A 26,960-nucleotide genomic window follows, 5' to 3' on the forward strand; every position below is an offset into this window, starting at 1 on the left:
ATTTGATATTGCTATTACTTTTAGGGATGCACCGATTTCAACACTTGGATACCGATATTGATATTGCTGTTATGGCAGATGACCAATATTTCCCGATATCAATATTAGTTTAAAAGAAAACAATCTGTGATGATGTGTCGAGGAGTTCAGAGAGAAAAAGCAGAATATTCTTTCCCCTCATTTGATAAGACTAAAATAAATAAACGCAGCAATAAATGCAGCGTGTCAGATCTGGCCTCCTTCACAGTGTCCGGAGCGTGGGTTGATTGGGAAGCTTCAGATATTTTCAGGAGCAGGCTTTACCGAACTTTCCTCAAATTTTCAGAAATGCGTGTGTGAACAGGGCTCAGGAGCGATAACTCCCCTCTTATACGGTTTGATAGATCACACGCCGACACTCACAGCTCCATAGATTCCCGGTCGGCCTTCAACAATCTGAGTCAATCCCTGAGCCTGACCTTCAGCCTCACTCTGCACATTCAGCACCAATTAATAGCTTGACCAAGGGAAAGTCAAGCAGCACTAATTAAGACAAATCAGGAAAAAAAAAACCTGACCATACACTCCACCATGTCAGGGAGTGTGTGTGTGTGTGGGAGATAAAGTGATGGAGTATTTGCTGCGTAGAGAAATGTGCAGAGGGGCTCGTGGTCACAGGGGAGCTGAGCTGCTTCCAGACGATAAATGAAAGACAGGAAGGAGGGAGAAATGGAGGAGGAGGAGGAGGCAGAGTGTGTTTTCAAATTGCACGTTGCAGTGAAATCCTGTCTGACCTCCACTAATGGACGATGGAGTGAAGGACGGACAGACATGGCTGCTCTGCTCCTGCCAAGTAAAACCACGTCCAGTCAGGCAGTCTGCAGGTTTGCAAATGTGTGCAGAATCCAGACTCAGACTAGAGGGAGCACAAGTCCTTAAGGGGATCCCCTTTAAGGTGAGTCAGACCTGTTAAATTAAAGAAATCTGCATATGTCACCTCTGTACTCCTCCCTCTGCTGAGCTTACCTGACTCTTTGAGGACGGAGCACCTCTGGTAGCTGGAGGATCGGAGGCTGGGGGCGCGGACGTTGTAGAGTCGGGCTTTATCGATGCGTGAGTCGAAGACGCGGAGCAGCGGCTCCTTCTCCTCCCACTGGGACATGATCTTGTTGTCGATGAAGGTGGCAAACATCTGCGTCTCAATGAAGTGGGAGAGGAAGGGGAGGTAAGGCTCCGGTTGGTCGGACAGGAACGAGGCCTGAAGGGAAAAACAAGGGCAGAGGTACCAGAACCATCAACAGGGCGTCCAGTGACGGTTACTGTCATCATTATTTAGGTTAGCATCCGCCCTTCACAGAGCCAAAAAAAAACCTTAAACAGAGACAGAATAGAGTGAAAACATTTGTTTACAACCTCAAATAAGTCAATTGTTATTGTTATCATTATTATTGTTCTTTACTTAATTATTTTGAATTACTTGAATTTCTTTGAATTTATACAATTTAACTTTTTTACTTGCTCCAGCTGCCCTGTCCTTTGTATCAATGAGTTTTACCCGTCGTTAGAGGTGGGGGTATTGATCCAAATATCGATAATAACGATACCAAAGTTGGTAACGATATCAAATGATACCAGTGTAAAAAGATCGATACTCTAGTTAATTTTTTTCTCCTGCATATACTGACTTCTGCGGTTTTATAAAAGTGGCGACCTGACTGTGTCTGTGTCAGTGCTGCTGTGTCAACGTGCAGAGCAGCACTCTCTTTCGCTCCTGTGTTTTGATGATGCACAGTCATGTGGTTCAGCCGCACCAGGGAAACAAGCAAGCAGGCTACGAAAAAAGAAGTTTGTTTGAATTATTATTATTATTATTATTTTTTTTACAACATTTGTTTTGGTGTAATATTTCTTTATGTTTTAATTTTAAAAAATAGTGCAATAATGGATAAACCTTATTTTTTATTTTTTGGGAATGTGGTCTTCAACTCTGCACCTCAAAAAGATTGTTTAATTTTACCTTACTGCATAATTTTATGCACTTTATTTTCTTAAGAATCTTAAGAAAAGAATTCCACACATAACAATGTTCTGGGGAAAAACCTGTTTTGTTACTGTTGTATTGTTTCTGAATATAAATGTTTATCATGACACAGAAGTATTTTGTAGCCACCTTTAAACTCTTTAAACTTTGTCCTAATTCTTTCCTAAGATTAAACAACATAATCAAAAGAAAAAAATCACAAAGAACCTTAAATTTAGCAGTTTGATGATTCATCAACCTTAAATATTCAAAAGTATCGGCATCAGTATCAGTATCGGCGATTCTGGCCCTGCATTCACTTGGTATCACATCAATACCAAAATTCCCAGTATCGCCAAACTCTAATGCAGCGGCCACACCAAACGCGAACACGCGAATTTACTCGCGCGAATGGCCTGTCACGCGCCGCGTGAACGCCCGAGTCTCGCCGCTGGACTTTTTTGACAAGCTGAGGCGCGAACACGCGAATGCGCGGTACTGCGCATGCGGAGTAGAGAGCTCGTTCATTTAAAGACCGAAAGTCCAAAAGAGCAGCTGAAAAACAATGAGCTGTGGTTTCAAAAGCATGACAGGAGAGTGTGTGAAAGCTTTGGAGATCACAATCCATGCCTGCTGCCTCTCCCTGGTAATCCACCAGCCCTGCCTGGCTGTTCCCTGCGATCTCATCCTCGATCCCCGAACCTCCGACCCCCCGTACCCCCGACCACCCGAACCCCCGACCCATGTTCCCGGAGGTCTCCCTGGGGATAATGAAGGGGTGGAGGAAAGAGAGGAGCACAGAGAACTTCCATCTTTTCCCTGGCTCTGCCCCTGCCCCGCTCTTTCCTCCTCTTTATCAGGCTCAAAACTCCGCTGAGGAAAACACAGTCGGACTCAGTGATAGCCCGTACAGGCAGATCCAGCTGGGAACAAATGTTTTCAGAACTTACATTCAAAACCTGTCTCCTCAGAGACTTTCAACCAAGCCTGCTCCTGTTTTTCCAGTCTCTGTAGAGTACACACGTCGTATCGTATAACTCTGGATGATGACACACCACACAGATTGTTTTCTCCTCCATCCTCCGGCGGAGTTGGAGCCGGAGCAGGCGGCAGTTGCCCCCCAACGTTGTCAAAACAATGACGTCGTGGGGGAATATTTTGAACTCGAGCGAATTCGCGTCTACCGCCCAAACGCGTGAACGCTCCAAATGCGCCGCGCCAAACGCGCGAATCGCGCCGCCCGAGGCGAATCGGCGGCTAAACGCGTCTTTGCATTGACTTTGTATGTAATCGCGCCGCAAATTCGCGTTTGGTGTGGCCACACCATAAAGGTCGTTGCCTGTTTTCAACTTACTTCAACATTAGTACTTATGTTTTTATGTTGGGCTGTGTTTAGTTTTTCTTTTCTTTCTCTTCACCCTGTAAAAATGAAACATGTTATCTTGAAGGGCTTAGGAATGTGTATCATTTTTGAGTCAAATAAAAACTTAATTAAAATGTCACAGCTCGCTACTGGCACATGCAAGCTGCCATTACATGCTCGGAGTTAATGCATTACCTTGTTTAGCAGACTTGACGGGAATTTTTCTCATCCACCCAAACTGATGATTTTATCTACAGACTCTAATATCTAAACCTTTTCTTCCTGAAGTAAATGTCAAAAAATACCTTAGTCTGCAACTCTGCATGGATTAAACCATATATTTTAATATTATAATGGAAAGGTATAATCTCATTTTTATATGTCATTTATCATCAGGCACAAATTTAGCTGCCTATAGTGCCTGGCCACATGTATTTGTTTTTGCTGGCATAGGGTCTTTTATCCACCTCCCAAAAGAATAGAGTGGACTAGATGCAGCTATAGCTAGAGGAAAAACTAAGGCTAAGTCACGACTGGATGTGACTAGTGTTAGCTTGGTTTCACTGACTTAGCTTCATGCACAGTCTTTAATGGCAGACAAAGTTGGATGTTGTTCTCTCTTTTTGGTTTATTTTAGTGTTGCATTTCTTGCATTGTGCATTTCTCCTTTTTCCATTCCAATTGATGTTTTGTTATGTTTTAAACGCCAACTGCTCTACTTTTGGAGCAACAGAACTGGCTACAGGCTCGCGGGCAGTCAGTTGTGTGTGCCCATTGGCTGCTTGCATGCTTGCGATCACGCCTGTCTCCAATCAATTGATCAATCGATCAACTTAGCTTGTCTCAAGTCGAGCCAAGTCTGAAGTTATGTCTTTCAAGTCAAGTCTCAAGTCTCTTTTACCCTTAAGTCCAAGTCCAGTTGCAAGGCGTCAAATTTGCGACTCAAGTCGAGTCTCTATGACTTGAGTCAAATTGTCTGCCAATCACAAACATTTATGCATAATATTCCTGAGAAAGGTTATCCCCAAACAAAGACCTGCCACAAACAAAGGCCTGACTTCAGGACAGATGCAGTAACTGTGAAATAAATGTGATAGATTCATATTTATGCTGTGCATTGTCGGCATTTTCAAAAGTCACAGGGGAAAAAACTCTATCTATGCAAACAATGCCATTTACAGCCCCTGCTTTGTTGTCGAAGCTGGAATAAACATGTCAGGTTGAATTTGTTTCCCAGTGTCACACACACAAACCAATTCCTCCGATCTCTTCTTGAATAATTCAGATGAGAAACACAAACAAGTCCTGTTTCCTGTTTCTGTATTTCCCATAAGAGTAAACTAAACTCAGGGCAGATTTTTTCCCCACCTTGTCGAAGTTGTGCATCTGCTCCCTGTTGGTGAGCCAGGACTCCAGGTCCGGTGCGCTCTGGATGACGAAGGCTTCGTAGTCAGCGAACATGGTGGTGAAGCGGCTGGCGCACACCTCCCTCAGCTGCACGTTCAGCTTAGCGTTCCTCAGCTCCTCTTCCTCGGCTGCAGTCCGCCCCCCTTGCCCCTCCACGCTCTGACCTTTGACCCCAGCCCTCAGTGCGTCCACTCGTGCCACCGTCACACCTGTGCGTTTGGTCAGCGCCTGCAGCCTCTCCAGCGTGGCGTTCCCCTGCAGCAGCTCCAGCACGGCCAGATCCTCACTCGCTAGGTTCCCGTTACGCCCGTCGTCCTCAAGCTGACGGACTATTCGACGTTCCCGGCAGGGTGTGGACGGGGCGCTGCCGGGAGTGCTTCCTGGGGTACGGGTCCGTGGTGGGGCACCGGAATGAGGAGGAATGCCAAAGCTGAGTAGAACTTCGCTGAGCTCCTGGACCAGCTCTGACTCATTGGGAAAGTGGGGGAAGTCCTCAGGGAGCTCGATGAAGTGGTTATCGATGTCCACGAAACACAAGTTTGCCTGAAACAGACAGAGGAAAGACTTTAGAAAGACAGAGATAAACATTTAACCAACATTTTATGCCTAAACTTCTTTTAAATTTACAGAAAAAAACCCAGAACGTGGGATGATGAGAGATGGTTTCTTAATGCCGCTGACCCTAAAGTGAACAGCTCTCCTTCCATTTCCGCTCAAATACTCAGGGAACATTTTTTTTAGATCTGCAGCAGCGTCAGAGAAAATATAGGTCAGTGTGTGATTGATAACAGCACGCCGACTGACCGAGATCAACTTTAATCTGACACAACAGAGTTAGCGTCACACTCTCATGTAGGATTAAAACACAAACCTCTGAAAACTCTAAAGCTCTGAATCCCTCCACAACATGAAGATGTGAATCCTCTTCATGGAAACAAACTGAAATCTGAGGGTCAGACGGCAGCTGGAGAGGGACATATTGTCTCTGTCCACATATAACTGAAGCTGTGTCACCTAGCGCCCCCTACAGGCTGGAAGTACTTCCTTTTTTTAGCTTCACTTAACTTGTTGCTGTTTCGTTAGTGCCTAGTTATGATTTTTACAAAATTTCTAAAGATGCATTTCTGCATTTGAAGCTGCAGAAGAAGGCTGTTCGGGCCTTTGCAGACTGGTTGCCCCGGTCCACCACAGTTTGTTAAATCTCTTTTTGGCTCATAAGAATTTAAACTTTTGCTCAATAACCTTGGAAATCAGTGGAACAACACTCTTTTTGACATTGTTCACTTCTTTTCTTTTAAGCTAAAACTTCTTCCAAAGTCCCTGTGAGGACCATAGACTTTATAAAACATGGCCATGGCCTCTGCAATGTCAGCTGTCTGTTTCCAATACACAAAATTAGGCCAACCCGTGGACGCAGTCCATTTTTATGATGCCAGCTGTGAGTTTTCTTTCAAACAGCTACAGGGCACCCGTCAGTCATGTGACCTGGGCTGTGTCTGTGGACAATCAAACAATCCTAATAACTTCTAGACCACTGAGTTGAAAAAAAAAAAATTCACTCATCGTACAGTGGGTGCCGATAGTGAAATCAGTGTTTTAGACCCAAGCCGTTTTTTAACCTGGCTGTAAATATCCTTTAAATGCTGTAAAGTCTGTTTTTATAGTTGGGTGTGTATGTGACTTCTGGTCTTTCAGCAGCCAGCCTCAAGCTGATTCTCGATGAACAGGGAACTTTTAGCACTTCCACATAGGCTTCATTTCTACTGAGCGGAAGTTGCCCCTTGGTGAGGACTCTTATTTGGGGTTGATTACAGTGACAGCTGTGGCCAGAGTTGGTAGTGCTTCCAGGACAAAGTTGTGCTTTTGTGTTGGAAGTGAATGGATGAAAAGCACATCTTTTTTTAATAAAGCGTTTTTTTGTTCAAAACGATTTTCAACCAGATTCAAAGCAACAAGGTAATGCAATTATTAGTGGTTACTGGGGGTGGGAGCAAAAATCGAAAAAAATCAATATATCAGGATTTTTGTCTGACAATATCAAAATCGGGACTCTTTGTCAAAAAAATCGTTCTTGTTTTCAAATTCAAATTCTTCATTTCAGTCTTTGTTTATAAACATGATTGGAAAAAGTTACCACTTTTCTCCAGCAGAGGGCTAAATGTGTCTGACTCAGGTGATGTGCCATTCATGGGAAAATATGGCTCCTGATACAGTCTGTTGACATCATCATCATCATTTAACTTTTTTCACATGGTCTGGTGTTAAAAAAAACAAACTAAAAATCTGAAAAATTGTGAATACCAAAGAATCGCAATTTAAACTGAATTGACACCTCAAAAATTGTGATAGAATCAAATCGCGAAGATAGCATATCGTCCCAGCCCTAGTAGTTTAGTAGTTACATAGTGCTACTGTTCGGGGCATGATAACAAGCAAACTTTGTAAATTCAGTTTGTACTGTAGATTAGTAGCCAGATAAATCTAGTGCTATTCACAGCGCGGTGCTCTGAGACGTGTCTGTAACGTGTAACATTAGTGACTTCTGGTTATGTCCTACCAGTGCTCAACTACCAACTCCAACCTCGCCAAGTAGAGCTAATATAGCTTCACTCTCCATTTTATGGACAGACTTTTAAGTTTCTCGGCTGGCTTAGTGTCATCAGAGGGACTTCCTTTTTTAAAAGCAATTTTTGGGCTTCTTTGCCTTTCATTAGAAGGGAGCAGGACACTGAATAAAGCAGGAAACAGGGCGAGAGTGGGGAATGACATAAGGGAAAGAAGATATAGGCTGGATTCGAACCTGGGCGATGGCGAACCTCAGGGAGCGTAACCCAGACCACTAGGCCATCTGCACTCCAATCAAAGGGACTTTTAATCTACATGTTCTCCCTGGAAAACTCTGATCTGACCACAGATACTGATTTAAAAATAAATGATTTCTCATTATCAACTGAATCTCACTGCAGATAACGAACCATCTGTTCTGTTCAAAAGTGAAACTGGGTCCCTATTTTTCATCAAGTACTAAAAGAGCGCCACTTCTTTCCTCTGAGATCAGTTTGCTGAAACAAATCAAAGAAAGATTTTTTTTTTAATTAAGACACTTTTGAGGTGATAAAATGTTTGTTGATTGTTTGATTTCTTGATCTTAATCCATCTCTTCAGGCCTTTAAGTGTAGAAAGCAGATCAATAATTTAGGATTTAAAAGAACGGATGCAAACTCTGCACATCTCAAAGATGTCTATCAGTGAAAAAGTTGCCCTACTTCTCTCTTTTGACTCGCAAAAATGGGGAAAAGAGGACAAGAATGCAGACAGGGAATGATAAAATAATCTCGTCTGCAGTGGAAACATAACGCGTGTTATCATCTGACACGAAGTACACAGAGAAAAAGCTGGATTGAAGCAGAGAGTTCAAAAAGGCAAAGCCTGTCTGGCATTCATTCCCCAATTACATCCATATTATGCTCTCTGCTGCGCTTCAGGCTGTTCTTTCATCATCAGCCGTTTCTGGGTCACCTCCACTTCAAAGCATCATTCACAAACACGGGGAGACTCTTGGCAAGCAGGCGGGGGACTCCGTGTGGGGGGAGGAAGAGGAGGAAGAGGAGGCAGCAGCAGCAGCATCCTGCGCTGGCTGCGATCATTAACATCCATACTGAATTTTCCGGATTAACAAGCGCTGGGAGTCAGGGGATGTGAGCAGAGCCGGAAGCTGGCGAGCCGGGATGTTCGGCTTTGTTGGGGCCTTATCTCGCTTTAACACATGAATACACGCAGCACACAGAGCACGACACAGCGAGGAGCTAAACGCCGCTTTAAAGACCAGACAGGCCGAGTCAGCTCCTCAACAGGACCGAAACAAAGAAGAATAGACGACTTTAAATACACTTCAGCTCGTGCTGCCTTCAGGTGAATTTGTAAACACACAATAAGTAATTAGGCTCTGTTGTTATGGGTGTTGTGTGTTCATGACAGAGGGATGTTTTTATGCAGCTGATGTTTGAAGGAGGCCTCGTTTCTAACTTGAAAGCCGTCCAAGAAGGCGAAAGAGTCCCTTTGGGAAAATAAAAGGTCTTGGGTTAACGGCTCTAAGTCATGGCGGTAGTCAGAGATCGAGGACTGGAGCCAGGAAAACAAAGCCACGCCAAGCAAAAGTCAAACTAAAGAGGAACATTAGACTACCTCTGCACAAATTGCTTGGTTTCCTAAATTACACCATCGGCAGATTAATAATTTCAGGGGTCTTTGATGAGGAATGTAGAAACATTTCCTGTTTGCATGGTTTAATATCAAATTTGACACTTTCCTTGTTTACACTTTTACTATAATTGATTAAATATCTGGTGGTTAATAGTTCAAAATTTTGGAAGGCGTTTCATGACCCTACAGGGGGTCCTGACCTCCACTTTGGGAACCGCTGGTCTAGCATCTGTTCCAGTTCTCCCGCCTGTTTTTCAACAAATAGGTTAAACTGACCGGGATGCTCTGTGACTCATATAACCATACTCTAAACACAAAAACGAAACATGAAAAACAACTACTAACTATCTACTCTGAAGAAAAATGGATATTTGAATTATTTGCACTTGGATTATATCTTAAAAAAAGACAAGACAACTATTCCTTTAAATCTGCTCAAGTTTTTGTGCAACAAGTGTGGCGTCTGAAGGGCTTCAAGAGCAGATTCATTGACACTAAATCTAAGAAATAGGCTAAAAAAAGGAAAACTGGATGTGAGAATTTTCAATATTTGCACAGTGAGTTCTACTCCAAAAAAAAATTAGAACTATCCCTTTAAATTAAGGATAGTACGTGCAAAGGCTGCCGATACCAGCAGCCGATACTCAAAGCAAAAAAATCTTGCGCTGAGTAAGTCCTCCTCGCCAGTAGTTGGTGCTACATTGCTGCAGTTTAACACCACGACAAATGTGCGTCAGGTCCTGTTCAGCCAACATGAACAAACCAGAAAGAGTAAACAGTTAAACTTTTTTATTTTACACTTCGGTTTATTTAAAGAAAATACTAAAACTCTGGAAGTTGTTAGTTTTTTTCCACTTTTGTTACTTTAGTAAAAACAAAGAATTTCAAAGAGAATTTTTTGTGTTTTATTTTGAATGGAAAAGCCAAGTGACTGTGCTGTCTTTGTTAAAATTACCCGTTACTGTTAATTGAAATTTCATGTATCATAAGTGCTAGTACAGGGGTGGCCAACCAGTCAGAGACCAAGAGCCACAAAAATGACTGTGGTACTACCAAGAGCCACATCACACATAAACAAAAGGACATAAGATGAAAATTAATACACTTCCAAATTTTGAAGTGTCATTTATTGTGTTTGTAAGCGTGTTTCAATTCGTACTTGGAGCCGTGTCTAAGACAAGTTTCTGTTTTTACAGCAGGAGAGACAAAGTTTCATCTATCTATCTATTCAATGCAATGAGCACATGTGTAATGTAGAGAAAAGAAACTGAAACTTAAGTATCAATCTCATCACCCAAGTATTGATCAATACTGATCACAACATCAATTTATCAATAATTTAGATTGATTGGTACACCAGTACTCATAACAATAAAGAACGGATCAAAGAGCCGCACACCGAAAGGCAAAGAGCCACAGGTTGGCCACCCCTGAGCTAGTAGTATCGGTACTCGGTGGCAGTGAGTACTCAAGAGGGAGTACTTGTACTGGCATTGGTCTACAAAAAAAGTGGTATCCAACATCCCTATCTTAAATATCTAATCTGCTCAAGGTTTTGTGCAATCAGTGCCGGGCTAATGGTAAAATGGTTTCAAGAGAAGATACCTGACATTTAATTTACCAAAAAAAAGGCAAGAAAATCAAATCAAAAAAAGAAACAGCCAAAAATAAAAACAGTAAAGTGTCCACAGAGTTGTGAAACAAGACCAGAAGAAAACAGTAGCATCCAAAATTAAAGGATAATTCCACACTTTTTCTTGTTATACATTTTAATTACACTAGGATTATATGTGTACCTCCTGAGGCAGCTCCAGCTTGGACCGATCCGTCCCCTCTTTGGACTGCAGACCCATCAGGTACGGGACTGGAGCGTCCAGGAAGTGAAGCAGAGACGCGGGCAGGATGGGGACATAGACGTGCTGCCACTGGAAGGGGAACAGCAGCGTGGTGATGCCCTCGGCCACCGTCATCAACCTCTGGTAGTCTGCGAGAAAAAAAAAGATGCACGGTTTGTGATTTATTATCAGTCTCGATCTTTGAGGAAGGAAAACAAACCCAACGTGTTTTCAGTGTGTGACTGTGCAGAGCCCGAGGAGCTCTTTAACTGAAGGCTCTGACATTTAACCTCTCTCAGACAGCTGCGGGGAATCACACTGATTTAATCAGAGTTAAAGGTGTGAAACAACTCAGACATAAAGGTCAGGGCTGTACCAGATGTCTGATTTTCATTTAAAACAGGAGGTTTTTTCAAAAGAGGTGAAACAATCAAAGGTTTATGAAAGAGTAGTGACAGAGCTGATGTGAAATAAAGACTTTAGAGTCAAGAGGAATTACATCGATCATGTTTCTCATCTGTGTCTGACAGAATTACCTTCCCTGTCCTCTAAACAGATTAAAGCTGGTGGTTGCGAGGCTTATTTGAAGCTCTGACACACTTTAATCTGGATCTATAGGAATAAAAAACAATGAAATCCAGAGGTAAACCAATTTAACCAATCGGGTGATCCCTTCTTCTTAACCCACCTCCATCCTTTCAGAACGCTTTGAGCTCTGTACAACCTTTAAATGGAGACTGCACTGATTTATAATCAACATGAAAAGCTTGATAAACACATGGATTAAATTTCCGCTCTTTGACTTTGGCAGATAAGTTCGTCATTGCTGGTTTCAAACATAAGTTGCAGTTGCCTTTTCAAAGATCCAAACTAAAGCTGCTCTCAAACTTTAATAGCCGGGTTCGTCTGGAGTAAATCTTCCAGCAGACACAGAGAGAGCCCTTTCTGTTTAAACAATACCGGCACTCATGAAAAAGTGCACCTGGCTGTCTTATCTTCCCTCCAGAGGAGGTTTTAATTCATGTGTTTGAGAAGGAGAAAGATAAAAGCCCGACCCAGGAGGAGAAAAGGAAGCTTTGATTTAAAGTTTCTGCAAAGCGAAGGTCAAATTGACGTGTGTCTTTAAAAGCAGGTTCAGACATTCTCCGTTTGGTCATGGGAAGCAGCAGAGATGACTACAGGCAAACGGACGTGTTGTGACAAGAGACGAAAAGTGCGTGAAAACGATGCATCGCTTTGTTTTCCACCACACCTGAATTTCAAGAATCTCTCACCAACGAATGTGACTTTCACTCCTTGTGCACAGTTTTTTATCTGACTGACATGTCCTGTGATGTCGCTGCAGTTGTGCAATTTTATCTTGAAGCAGCTGCAAAAACTCAAGGTCAGATTAGCGGAGAAGCCAAACCTGAGTAAATGAGACAAAGACACTGTGTTTCAATAAAATGCAAAAAAGACTGTGGCGTTGTCGTGTGTATTTAACCTTGAGAAACTTTCACCTTAGCTTAAAGTTAACATCCGCCTTACAGATGTCTTCAGAGTGATATCAACCTAAGTTTGAGATTTCTGTTATTATGATAAAAATCAGTTGAGGGCTGTCAGAGGAGGGACCCACTTTGTAAGAGCACATTTTTGTGGAGTTACTGATATCTCATCTGGCTTTTAATCTGAACAAGCTGTTGACTCGCTCTAGAGGGAGAAGCTTTGAAATAAACAAGTAAATTTGTGTCTAATCCATCAGAAAAAAAAACTCACAAAGAACTTGTAAAAATCCTCCCTCTTTGGTTCATTATCTAAATGTTGACAGATTTGAGAGAACACAAAGTGCAGCTCTGTGTCGCTGAGGTTTGAGATGCTAACGACCAAATTACACCAGAGGCCTCTCCAGTTCAGCTCTGATTGGTTGCTATTTAAGTCAATGTGTCATCTCGCACTGGATCCGCTCTGTTGTGGTCCAGCTGCCTCCCTGGTCCGACAGGCTGCAGCAGATACGCAAATGTCCTATTTTTGCCGTTTGCCAGAGCCATGAAGCGTTATTCTACAAAAAGCAGATTGAGCAAGACAGGAAGTGTGTAACTAAACCACCTAAAAACATCCTGTGACTTTCAAAATAAAACAAAACATGTCAAAACCAGATTGTTGTTCCCCTGACTACAACAACAAACTAAACTAATGAGGGCAGCCAGGCCAAGAGTCAACAGGTTTGATAAAGTGGAAACTTCTCAGTCCATGGTATATGCTAAAATCCTGAGGTTGATTTCAGTACCTTTTTAAGACTTTTAAAAACAACCTTTCAAAAGCTTTTGAGACCTCATTGGGACTTTAAGTTGTTGTTGGCAGCGCATCTTAAACAGTTGTAGTTTGCATTTTAACAGAAATGAGGTAAGCTGAGAAGGAATAAAGCTTGAAAGAAGAAGTGAAAGTAAAGGCAGGTTTATTGACATTCCCACAACAAGTAACAGCAGTTATTCGAGACCAACTTGCGGAAAAAATAAGAGCTTATTTCATCATTATCAAAATTCAGGACAAGTGCCTGAGAATGTGTGATTTCCTTTCCATTAGCTTCTCTGTGTCCATAAGCACGGATGACAAGTAAGCAGGCGGCTCCGAGGCGATCTAGATGGACTTGCATGGTTCATTGTCTGAAATCCTGCATTTCCATCTTGCCAAGATGGGCTGATAACTGGAATGTTGCCCAATTTTTACTTAAAATAAGTAGTGCTGGGCAAGTTAACGCATTTTTTTCGCTTTAACCTGTCAATCTATTAACGCCGTTGAATATTTTATCGCACATTAGTGCATGTTGCTCACATGCTTTTATTTTGTAAATGTCTGTTGCTGACCCCGGTGGAACCGGAAGTGAAATTGGCGGAAAAACACGATGAGTAACCAAAACAAGCATGGAGAAGAGGGGCAACGCGCGCACAGCGTGCCAGACATAAACAAACGCAGGTAGTCTGCCAGGACAAAGAGACAGGATGAGAACTAGAGCCTTATTTAGCGGTGTTTTTGTGTGAAAGTAACGCGCTGAAAACTTCTCTAAATAAAGCATGAATGCAGACCGATATCAGATTTTTTTGGTGGGAGTCCGTTTATTTGTGTTTTTGGTCAAGTAAAATATGGCCCCGTCTGAGTGCAGAGGAAACCGGCAGAGGAGCAGGGAGGGGGTGTTTAGTGCGAGCGCTCTGGGCTTCTGCTGCACAAAAACACTGCTGTAGGGGTAATTTCTGCTCTAAACCTTGTGATAGGACCCAACTTGTTCCATCCCGGAGTATCACTTTAATGCCCTGACAGTGGCAATAAGCTTTAATTTTGTATTTAGATTTTGTAAATTGGATTTGCACTAAATATGTGATTTAACTATTACTGTATAACAAGTACTGATTTAGTGTTTGCATGACAGATGTTATGGCACTTTCACAATGCAATTAATTATGATTAATCAGGGAAATCATGCGATCAATTACGATTAAAAGTTTTAATCGTTGCCCAGCCCTAAAAATAAGACAAGAAAACTTGATATTTTAGTTTTTCCATTTGTACTTGGATCTGGGAAGTCAGGAGTGGGAATGACGCCATTTCTGAGTTCAGCATTCCATTTGCCAAGTCGGAAAAACTTGCTATAACAGCAATATTTCTGTACATAAACATAGAATAATATTATATATATATGGCTGATTTATTGTGACAAACACGGGTCAGAAATTCTAGAATAAAAGAATATAACAGGAGCTTCATTACTGTTTACCCCTGAACACAGAGTTTCCTACTGGGAACTCAGGGTGGTGTGTGTGCTCCGACTTACAAGTCTGAAATTCTGACCTCAGGGGGGCGTTCCCACTTGGAACTCAGAAATTAAGACTTCCGTGCCCAAATGGAACTGCTATAACAGACTTGTTCACTGGTGAAAGTGTTGATACTCACCTTTTATAACCAAGAAATTGCAGCAGCTTGGGAGAAGCACTCTTAATCTGAGGTTTTGGGTGCCACTGGTGTAAAAACTGCTCGTAGTGGACACAGGCCCTAAAGTTGTCCCTTCACAGAACCATCAGTTTGGCTGCTTCTGTTTTTGGGTGTTATCTAAGTTGGTCATCTCCTGTTGTGTTACTTTTTCTAGCCATGACTCCATTTCTGTTTCATTTCACCCCAAACTTTACTTCAAAAGCACAAAAAGCAGTCGAGAACATCTCACTACGTCTAAATCAATATTTGCTTTACCTCAAGTCTGAACAAGTTCAAAATTTCCCCCTCGCACACACCCTGCTCTGTGGGAAACACAGCGAAGGAGTCCAACTGTGTCTCTTTTCATGTTAAAACAAATCTTTACCTGTTCTTCCTCATTTTACACCAGGACACTCTACTCATCCTCTCAACCGGTCTCATTATCACTTCACTGCGACACGACTCTGAAAGTGCTTCTTGTCAGCGATTTTCTGTCACACTTCATAAATTTCTCTCCTCTTTCCTTTTCTCACGGTTTAACACATCAAAGCTCACAGCCGGGCCCCGAAGCAGAAATGACAAGAAGAGGAAAAGCTCTCACAGCGAGCGTTTTTTATCTCCTCTGAACTCTGTTTAACTGAGTCATAATTTTTTTTACAGATGAAACAGCTTCTGGTGCTGCTTTCTAAAGAGCTGATTCATCCTCGACAACGTTTGCAGCATCACAGAGGAGACTCCCCGTGAAGTAGGACAGGAGTCTACGAAAGGTGAGCAGGCGTCTGAAGAGAAACTGATCTGATTTTAGCAAACGGCGCTGCAGAAATCCCCCGTCAGTGACGAGCCGGATGGACGCTGAAGAACAGGACGAGATGTGTGGAGTCATTGTGAAACTGCTGCAGGGACTGATACACGCTTACACGACAAGGAGAAGGAGGCCGTATGTGGTGAAAAGATGAAGTTAGACGTGACGGTCTGAAGGTGCAGTGGGATGATGTTCAGACACTGAAAGAAATCGGAGTAAAAAAGTCTTCAAGAAGTTTCTCTTGTCTGAGTTTGCTTAAAGTGGGGGTATTATGCATTGTCATAATTTAAACATGGATATAACGTGCAAACGCTGGATGTTTAAACCAAACGTGCAGATTTTAAAATCGCCACGTGTTCATAAGTTGTGGGAATCCCTGAATCAGAATCCAATGAAATTTTGAATCATTACAATGTTGCAAGTAGCTCTGAACAGTCAAACAACACTTGAAACTTCCTGGACGGATGCAAATAAACACAGAAAATCTAATCTGTTCCTAAAAAATAATGACTAGGATGGGGGAGCATTGGTATCGCTATTGGGTAACTGGTCAATCCCAGTCTTTTTTCAAGGTATCTGTACTCGTGAAGGCTGCCGTTACCAGCAGCCAATACTCAAGGCAAAAATATCTAATGTCACGCAAGACTCCTCGCCAGTAGTTGCTACGGTTAAACACCATGGCAAATGGTCAATCAAATGTCAGCACCATAGACTGTATAAAACATGGACGTAGTCTCCCCGACGTCACCCGTCTGTTTCTGAAACGGAAAATTAAGCACATTAGCTATCCCGGCCATATTGGTGGTGGCAAGGGCTCCTGTACAGCCATAAGGCGCCTGTCGGTCACGTGACCCTGAGCTGTGCCTCTTATTGGGTAAGCTCGCAATCTTAATATCTTCTGAGCGATTTGGAAAAAAAAAATCACCCCCCGTACAGTGAGTGCAGATAGTGAAAAAAAACTAAAACTCTAACAGTTGTTAGTTTTATTTTGCACTTTTTTAATTTATAAAAAAATGAATTGTAAACTTAGAGAGAGTTGTTTGTGTTTATTTTGGACTTTATTGTTTTTATCCTTATCTTATTTTATTTCTGTTTTTATGCATATTTAATGTTTGGCTCCTTAATATAAAGTGTATGAGAGATTGTTTTGTACCCCTGTAAAGCACTTTGGTCAACCGAGGTTGTTCTTAAACGTGCGCTATAGATAAACTTTGACTTGACTTGACTTAATGGCCATGCTGTCTCTAATAAAAATGATCTATCAATCATTGCCAAAGGAGCTTTTACAAATCATTGGAATGAGGAGCATATGGGTGTTCAACATATTTTTGTTAGGTTTAAATGTGACTTAACCTTCATTATTTATTACCTCCGCCAAGGTGAGATGGTTTGTCTGTTTGTCTGTGAACAACATAACTCAAAAAGTAACAAACAGATCTAGATGAAACTTTCAGGAAATGTTCAAAATGGGAAAAGGAAGAAGTGATTAAATTTTGGAGGTGATCTGAATCACCATCTAGATCCGGGACTTTTTTAAAGGATTCTTTATCATTGTGAGATAGGGCTGTTTTCACCATATGTGTATATAACTCCACCATAAATGGTTGGATTGCTTTGCCAAACAATACAAGACAAGGTCACCATAATTTCTGACAGATGTTAAAGTACGATCCAGATCCTGGCAATATTCTAGATACTAAGAACCAGAATATGAAGGTCTCTTTAAGTGCTTTTCTAGTTATATTTTACTCCTCTCTTCATTTCTGCTGTTGTTTTTTTTTTTTTTTTCTGATGTTGAGTTCTGACCTTTTCTTATAGATTTTATACTATTTAAAAAAATCAACACATTTAATTCCAAAAATATGTGAATTGCTCCTTTAAATACAAACTCGTTCTCTCCTTGTACACACACACTTGCCCCAATTGGACGTGGCACACCGTCCGTCACGTCCTGATGATTACTCTACATGTCAGCGGCGTTAATTGCTGGATGATTGATCTCGGGCAGAGTGGGAACATATGTCGGGTAATGCCTCATTAACATCCTGGGATCAGCACTCATCTTCCCCCCTCGCCCCGAGGTGAAACCCTCCATCACCTGCCTCCGGCCCAACGCCGCTCTGCTCTGCGCACATCAAGTTAACCTCATTAGAGAGAAATTAGGGCTTGTTTAAAGGAGACGTGTGGCACAGTCAGAGCTCTGGATGAACGCCAATGAAGAAATGATGAATGCTTGAGTAGTCTGTGTACTTTACTCTATTGGTGGGTTAATGAGCGTTAAAAAAAGCAGAGAAAGAGTCAAATTAGATTTTTTTAGCGGTGTGATGAGGTAGTTAAATCTAAGAGTAAAGTTAAAGTTACCAAAAACTAAAATCATATCAAGTGTTTTTGTCTTTTTTTCAGTAGAAAATGTCTTTTTAGATTTAATATGAGCCACATTCACCAGACAAGTCTACGAAAATGTTGTATTTCAAGTAATTTAAAGAGAAAAATGAGGTAAATTTTTCTTGTTCTATTGGCAGATGTTTTTTTACTTGTTACAAACAATTAAAACCTCATTTTTCTCTTTAAATAACTTGAAACAAGACATTTTCTGGAATATTTTTACTTAAAATACGACAAAACCACTTGATAAGATTTTAGTTTTTTGCAGTGTGGGAGTTAAGAGCGTCAGCAAAAACAGATCACATGTTCAGAGTTCAGCGTATTTCCAGGACTAAAATTCCTTCTTTCATTCATCACTTTATCTGCTGCTGCACAGACACAAAAGTTCACCGTTTCTGTGCCATCGAGGGTTTGTTCAGGAGATTAGAAACAAATAAAACCTCAGAGTTTTATTTAGACTTGTACTTTTGCAGTTATTAATAGCAGGGATGCTGCAGAAAATAATATTAAACACAATCCGTGCTGAAGCTGTCGCCTAATCTCCTCCTGTGTCCCACTGACAGCATGAAAATCTCCTCATATGAGACTCAGATTTAGGTTTTGGTAACTTCAGCTTTTCTAAATTTGTAAACCAGATTGCAGGAATAAACCTGGTGCCTACATGCAGGAGAAAGCTGTACATAAAGCTTTGGGTGTGTGTGTGTGTGAGCAAACCTCCTGGGGGAAATAACCGCAGAGGAAGTGTTACAGAGAGTTGTTGCAGACCGGAGGAGGAACAGAGTGAAACTGAGAAAGAGTGGGACAGAGGAATGCAGAGCAAGAGTTGATTTCGATCAAAACAAAAAAAGCTGAAGGTAGCGTCTCTGTATCTCACCCACAGAAACAGCAACACACACACACACACACACACACACACACACTCTTACTGTACCACACAGTCTCAATGCAGCTCTGAATAATGCATGATGGGAAACTTAGAGCTGCACAGTGATCATGTTTTCCTCTGTCTGCTTTAGAGGATCATTTTAGACCTTTTCTCTTTGCTTCTGATCAAAAAGTTTTATCAGGACGCTCAGATTTCCTGTTCCAGCACGTTGACTCATGACGTTGAACTCTGACGTTCACTAAAATGTTTGACAAAGCGTAAAATCAAACTCTGGTTCTTGTTCTGGGTGAATCTGTGCAAACTCTTACCCTGTGAGTAGAGCAGAATCTGCATCTCCAGCAGGGTGCAGGTGAACACCTGGACCAGGTTTTCCACTCCCAGCTGGCTGAAGGCCTCTGCCAGGGGGAACTCGGCCAGCGGCAGCTCCTCCGGCCCCGGTCTCTGACACACGATTGGCTCGTACACACCGTGGAACTTCAGCGAGCGCCCTAAAGTGGGCAGAGGCACCTCGTACAGGATGTTGTGGACGTAGCTCTCCAGCGGCAGAGGAGGGGCGGAGCTGTCAGTGACGGCCCGGTGCAGCTGCGACAGGAAGCGGCGGCAGGCGTGCATGAAGGGCATGGGCGTGATCAGACACAGAGCCTTGGAAACGTAAAGCGTGTCCCTGGAGGAGTCGTAGCCGACTTGCCTACGAGACGAGGATGAAGAGGAGGAGGAGGTGGGGGAGTCGGCCTCGTCTACACTGCTAGCCAGAGAATCCATGCTGGAGGAGGAGGAAGAGGAGGAGGAGGAGGAAGGAGGGTTGGGGGAAGAGTTTTCTGCATTGTGCATCTGATAGAGCGTCTGCATGGCGGAGCAGATCTGCGGGCTCGTCACCTCCTCGTAGAAAGTGTGGACGAAGCCGTAAGTTCGAGAGCCGTCCTCCTTGGTGATGATGAAGGAGTGGAACTGAGGATCCCGCGGCTCCGCCTGAGTCCGGAACGACAGGCCTTTAGGCATACACAGCTGAGGAAAGACACAGAGACACACAGTCAAACACCAGGTCAAAGTAAAATATGTCCGTCAGGTCAGAGGCTTTTTCTCTCAACGCCAAAATTTGAAAGTGACAGATCATCTGACCAGTAATCCGTTGCATTGGTTCCCAAGAAACTCATGTAGTATCACAGCTTTTATCACGTAAATTAACGAGAGTAAAGCAAAAAAAACAAAAACACATAAAAATGTACAGCTTTTTCCATCAAAACGAAATTCCACTGAATTAAAAACACTCAACTTATAAAGTTTGGACTTAATTGTGGTAAATTAAAGACTAACTTTAATAAATTAAAAACTAGTAATTTTACGACTTTTTTCCTGTAAGTTTATTAACAAAGTCATAAATTTGTGATTTTTTTTTTATCAAACAGCTTTTTCTAATATATCTGTCTTTGTTTCTATAATTTAAAAAAATATACATAATACACAAAAAAACACTTTTTATTGTAGGAGTTTATTCTTATAAATATCTTGGAAACTCTTTTTTTGTAGAGCTAAAATTTTCGGATTTGGTGTGTTAAACATTTCTTCCACTATGTAAACAAATTTTTATTTAATGTTTTTCTTAGAAATGCACGACTTTTTCTTACACATTTTTTTCAACAATGTATGCCCTTTTTGTGTAAATATAAAAAATGAATTCACAAATTTTCCACTTTTTGTTGTCAAAAATATTTTTTGAAAATTCTTGTTGTTGAACTTTGTTCCTGGAAATCTAAAAAATCTTGTTTAAATTCATTATTTATATTTGTAAATGTAAGGAGTTAACTGGTATATCCACAACTTTTTTACTTATGCAGCCTTATTTGAGAATTTAAGACTTAATTTTTTTGTTTATTCATAATATATTATAATTTCTTTTTGGTAAAACTTTCGAAATAAACCAAAACTTTAACAACTTTTTTTGAACAACCCTGTACTTATAAATTTCTTATTTAATTTTGTTAAATTAAAGACTGAACATTTGAAATTCTATTTTTTTTCCCTTAATTTTCTGCTGACTTTTTAAGATAATGTTTTTTAGTATTTGCTTTAATTGATAAATCTGGCAACATCCAACTAGTTTTTTTTTTAAATTCCTCACTTTTTGTTGTCAATTATATATGTTTAAGTTTACAAATCTTTGTTGTTCAACTTTGTTCCTGTAACCTATAAAACTACTTGTTTAATTTCATGATTTATTTTTGTAGATTTTTATCTTATGCGGCCTTAATTAAGAATTTAAGACTTAATTTTTTTTGTTTATTTATCATATATTATAATTTCTTTTTGGTAAAACTTTGAAATAAACCAAAACTTTAACAATTTTTTTTTTCCAACCCTGTACTTATTAATTTCTGATTTAATTTTGTTAAATTAACGACTGAACATTTGAAATTCTATTTTTTTTTCTTAATTTTCTGCTGACTTTTTAAGGGAATGTTTTAAATATTTGCATTTATTGATAAATCTGGCAACATCCAACTATTCTTTTTTATTTTTATTTTTTTACATAGTTCAAAAATCTATTTGGGCCTAATTAATTTAACGTAAGACTCTTAAACTTTATCTCTGCTGTTTGCATCATAAAGAAGAGGTTTTGTAGTCATGAATGTGAAGGGTGTTCAAAATCAATGTGTATTAAGGGAAACTAGTGGAAACAGCCCTTTAAATCCAGCTCAGCCCATTTCACTGAGCTACAAACTAAATAGTCAAATTTATGCTTGAATTACAGCTCATAACAAAGAGACGTGAGAGAAATCCACATGGAAAGCAGTATCTCCGGTGTGCAGTTAGATTAAAGGGAAACTTCAACATTTTTCTGTTGTATCTGATGCTTTCGCAGACTCACTGTGAGCCGCGGCCTCATAAAGCGTTCATAGAAACACCGTCAGCAGCAGAAGCAGCAATAAATCTGAGTGATTAGCCTCATTATGTTTGTGAGGCTGCAGAGTGGAGCTGTGCCCGCACACATTAACACACACTCAGCAGTGTGAGTGCTCCTCCAACACACACACATCTCTACACACTGGCTGCATGCTGAGGAGTCTGCAGGTCGTATATTTACATTAATGTGTCTGTTTTCACTCCTATCTCTACATTTGATTTGTCTTTTATGAGCACTTTGTCTTTACAAGTCACACATAACACGCTACACACACACACACAACGCAGCCCTGCTGACCTGATTGGATTACGCATTAGTCATGTGTCTCGCTGATCAGCACTGACAGATCCTCTTTCTTCCACACCCCGCCTCAGTCTCCCATTATTTATTCAGCTTTTTCATCTAGAAAACAAATAAATTTCACTCGTTTCACCTCTCAGACCTGCTGAGCTCAGGAGGTAATCAAATCACACCGAGCGCTGAGAAAGAGGCTGCGGCTCCTCCACACCTTGGGGATAATATTTGGGAAAGCGTTATGTTAAATAAGCAGGGTGCAGGCTGCAGGGAGCACGAGGAGCCGGGGAGGTGTCCAGGTGTTTAGGATTAGATATACGTCAGATTTCTGTGACGCACGGGGGGGGAAACATGACCTTATTCAGTTGTTCAGTTTCTGTTTATGCTAAAAAATGAGGACAACGGGGGCAGAGAGCTGTGTTTACTGCAAAGGAAATCAGCTGAACTGTTTGGTAAATAACTACAAGCCTCATCTTCTGGAGGATTTACTGGAGTAAAGGGCATAAACCACATTTTTTATCTAGACACAGGAAGTAAAGTGTGTCCATGGAGTGTGGTGGATTTTCAGAGAAAGATGCAGCGTCGGCCCGTGGTTAAATAAAAACATCTGATTCTGAGAATAAAGCTCTAAACTTTTGTAGCTTTCTGACCCTAAAATCTGTGAAAATTGGTTCCAGGTGTAAAAACAGTGAAACGCCCCTTTAAGCCTGAGTGACCGAGGACAATTCTCCCAAAGTGTCAGAAAATCCAATTTTCCGTGATTTATTTTCTGAGCCGTTCAACGATGCTGCGAGGAAAAGAAGTGTTTGAAAAACATGAATGTGTGTGTGTGTGCGTGTGTGTGTGTGTGTGAAGTGATGGGATTTGAAAACAATCATCACAGAGGCTCGACTGACAGACCCACAGGAGGCGCAGGAGGTGTGATTACACACTCTCATCCTCCTCATCTCTAACCTCACAGGATGAAAAGAGGAAGAGGAGGAGGAGGAGGGATAAAGAGGAGGAGACAGGGAAAGGGGGGGAGAATAGGAGGATAAAGGAGGAGAAAACAGGAAGGAAAGATAAGGAGGAATAAGTGAGGAAGAGGAGGAGGAGGAAGGATGGGAAAGAAGAGAGGGGGGATAAAGGAAGGAGGAAAAATGGGGGAGCAACAGGAGCAAAAGGCGGGGGGATGACGGAGGAAAAACAAGAACAAAGAAAGGGAGAGGAAGGAGGAGGAAAGGAAAAAGGGATGAAGGAGGATACAGAAGCTGAGATGAAAAGCGGTGAAAGATAATAGGTGGAGGAGAAGAAAGGAAGAATACAAGGAAGAATACAAAGGAGGAGAATAAGAGGAGATTAAGGAGTCAAGAAGGGGGGATGAAAAGGGAAGTAGGGGTGAAGGAAGGGAAGGAGGAAGGAAAAAGACTGATGAGGAAATAAAAGGAGATGAAGGAGGAGTAGTAGAAATAAAGGATGAGAATAGAAGGAGGAAAAAAGGATAAAGAGTTAGGAGGAGAGGAGTGGAGTGAAGGAGGAAAAGAAAAATAAGGACGGAAAACTAAGGTGGACCAGAAAGAGGGATGAAAGAGGACATTAGAAGGAGGAAGAGAAGGAAGTGAAGGAAGAAGAGGACAAGGAGCTGAAGGAAAGAGGAAGGAGGGTAAGAAGGAGAAAAGATTGATTAAAAGGAATGGAGGAAGAGGGGAAGAGGAGTAGGAAAGAGGAGTAAATAAGGAAGGAGAATAACCAATCAAAGAGGAGAATGTGAGCAGCTTGTTGAGGTCACATGACCCATGGAGGTGATGATGCAATCAGCTTGGTGTCGGGTTTCAGATGCTGCAGTGTGGCCCGTTTCCACGCTGAGGTAAGGTGAGAAGTGACGCTGAATTATTCAACAGAGCTGAGGCCGAGGCAGGTGGAAAAACAGCCGATGATCTTTCATCACACACACACTCACACACACTCACTCACACGCACTCACCATGTTGACGGCATCCTGGTCAAACGGGTTCCACTCCACATTTTCAGGGTAACGGGCCAGAACTTTGGACTTGAAGGTCCTCTTCAGGGGGCTCTGCTCAAAGTTCTCACCTGGAGGAAACAAGAGACACAGATGGAGGAGTCAGACAGTTTTCACAGCTTAACCGTATCAAACCCAGAACTAATGGTAGCAGTCACATGACCAAACAGCTGCACCATCAGCACAGCAGGTCATAATTTCAATCCCTGACTTCACTGTGTCTTTTCACTGCATCATGAGACTCTGCACTCACACTGTTTCTCCTGGTGATGGAGATAGAAACGGTTCCTGATGCGCGCCGCTTATTTTTATATTTCCCTGAACAGCAGTGTCAGCAGAAAGCTCTGAATGAGAAATGAAAATACTCTGGAGACAATCAGTTTGGTAAATCAGGTTGTGTTTCCCTCAGCTGTGTGGAGAGAGAAGAAGCTGGATGAAGAATGCTGGAGCAGAGAAGGTTGTGATATTAAAGTTATGTCTAAAATTTTCACCTTTTGGACTAGATCTTTTGAAAACTGCTAATTTAAGTTACTTTTTCTTTGTTTTGTTTTACAAATCTTTGATTTTATGACAAAAACATGTTATTTTATTTAGTGGAATTATCATCTCAACTAGGGGTGCACCAATCACATTTTTCTAGCCAATCACCGATCTTTAAAAAAGCCTGACCTGCCAATACCGATTTGGGCCGATACTGATTTTTTGTGACAGCATATATCTTCAATGTTCCAATCTTATTTTATTTAAAGTCACTGAACAAAAATCTTTATATTTCAACTTAAAAAAACAATAAAGTGTACCGAGTTTCGGGTCTCAGAGTGAAAAGCAACAATGGCTGTCTTGGCTGACCTTGGATGGGCCGATCACCGATCCCCTAAAATTAAGGAAATCGGCACTGATCCCTCAGCTGACCGATCAATCAGTGCATGTCTAATCTCAAAACTTTGTTAATTTGTGTTTAGATTAGCTTAGGTTCTAATATTCTCTTGAGTTTTTCACATGTAAAGTCGTTGAAGAGACCATTAAGTGTTAGCGTCTCACGTGAGCTTATGCTAATTGAGAGAGTTAAATGCAAAGTACCACAAATTTAACATGCTATTCCCATTGAACAACATATGGAAAAGCGGATCTTTAGTACCACCCTAAAGATCACATTCATTTGGGAAATTGTTTTTTTAAATTGTAAGAGAGAAACTAAATGAAATTTAAGGTTACTGCCAAAAAATTATATTCATGTCAACCACTAGGAGACGCTGTTGAAAACAACTCCTCAAAAAAATTTCAAGTAAACAAATGAAACTCGTGTCTTCACGAGACGCCAAATGGATTTTACAAAATGTCGTTAGTTGAACTTTTTTTTTTAAGTCTGCGTCATTCCTGTGAGAGAGCTAAAAGTTGTGACAGAGAGCAGAGCAGAGACACACAGCGGCTACATTTCACTGTTTAATTTTCATTAGCTGCTCTCACTCCCTTTGCTTCACTTCTATTATGTCGCTCCTTTTGCTCACAGCAGCTTCAGACCTTGCAAGAGGTCTGAGATTACAGAAAATAAAAGGAAAGTATTCTAATCTATTAAAAGTATTCATGTGAAGAGCAAGAAAATTGACAAACTATTGTGAAAAATATAATGATGTTGTGCTGCATGGATATTTTTGCACAGGCCTATCATGAAAGGGTTAGGGTGACATTTGTTTTCATTCCATTCAAACAAAATCTCTTTGAGGTAGCAAATTTTACAAATACATGATGATTTAAAACATTTACAATCTGACGTTTTGTTTATCTTTGCTGCTTTAACAGAACCGTGCTCAAATAACTCAATACATGACTTTACTCCCACCCAGAGGGAGGATTTTAAAGACCCCAAAGATCAATCCTCCCGCTTGGTAACGACTCTCCGTGGGCTGTTAAATCTCAAACATCTTTTCATTTCCACTCAGGGCGCTCATCCCAAACAGGCAGACAAAGCTGCATTGATTTCAGATGAGAGACTGGTCCCTGAAACTGGGAGAGCTGGTGTATCGCCTGTAGATGGTTTAAGCTTTTCGTATGATTAGAGTGAGGTCAGGAGGTGACTGTGAAAAGAGGAGGAGGAGCCAGTGATCGTTTTGAGCATTTGATCATGGATTATTTGGGTTCTAAGCCCCTTGTGGGATCAATAATGGCTGTGTGTGAGAATACAGATAACTGATTAATCCAGTGATAACCTTTCCTTCACTGAGGATGTAAAAAATAAACTTTAATCCGGCGCACTGGCACAGGATCTCCATCTTTCACTTTCTTAACTTTGCAGGGGCTGAAAACAAACAACAACCTGCAGGAAGGGAAACTGGGTTTCTTTGATCAGGGTGATGATGAGGAGGGGGCTGATGGTAAATATAGTCATTTAAACCGGAGAGGAAGAGACTACACAAAGCCTAGAGAAGGTTGACCCACATTCTGGGAAAGAAGCAAAGAAGAGAGGAGACTAAGAGGATGAGAGAGATTGAAGCAGGTAATCCAGGTGGAGGATGAGTCTCCAAACCATGGAGGTGATGTTAAGGCTCATTTATGCTCCCCTTTCAATCAGAAATAGGCTAGTTTTTTATCTACAGGTTAAACTGCTTAGCTAAGGTCACACAGCCACACTGGCAATCTGTACCATGTTGTACTTGAGCACAATTGCTCGCGGCCAGACTAAAGGCTGGGTTAAGCTTTCCGCATGAATGTGACACGCAGAAATGAGACGCGATCGAAATCAGAACGAGAGAATGTGTGTAGATTTTATACTTTTTAACACCCCCAAACTGCAGGGGGCGGTGTATCACAAACATATGTCTACCACAAAACTATTCTAAACTAGAGTACAGGATGTTGTTTACACTATTGATTTTGAAAAAAAAAATAGATTTTTTGACTAAGGATCCTGATGTTGATATTGTCAAACAAAAAATCCCCAAA

The 26,960-nt window shown here is 41.3% G+C and overlaps 1 protein-coding gene across 3 annotated transcripts in view; it reads right to left on the reverse strand.

The window, feature by feature from the left end:
• The window catches only part of dennd5b (DENN/MADD domain containing 5B), a 68,653-nt gene that overhangs the window by 13,569 nt on the left and 28,124 nt on the right, over positions 1 to 26,960 (reverse strand). For all 3 annotated transcript variants that reach the window (XM_074698116.1, XM_074698114.1, XM_074698113.1), the window contains 5 exons: positions 23,982 to 24,091; positions 19,131 to 19,827; positions 10,769 to 10,956; positions 4,731 to 5,312; positions 1,006 to 1,237 (listed from right to left, as the gene is read on the reverse strand). In XM_074698116.1, the coding sequence (XP_074554217.1) occupies positions 1,006 to 1,237; positions 4,731 to 5,312; positions 10,769 to 10,956; positions 19,131 to 19,827; positions 23,982 to 24,091 (1,809 nt within the window). The remainder of the gene's footprint in view (positions 1 to 1,005; positions 1,238 to 4,730; positions 5,313 to 10,768; positions 10,957 to 19,130; positions 19,828 to 23,981; positions 24,092 to 26,960) is intronic.

This window comes from Halichoeres trimaculatus, unplaced genomic scaffold, assembly GCF_033239565.1.
Source record: "Halichoeres trimaculatus isolate MK-OKI-2021-1 unplaced genomic scaffold, fHalTri1.1 fHalTri1_scaffold_21, whole genome shotgun sequence".
NCBI classification, from domain to species: Eukaryota; Metazoa; Chordata; class Actinopteri; order Labriformes; family Labridae; genus Halichoeres; species Halichoeres trimaculatus.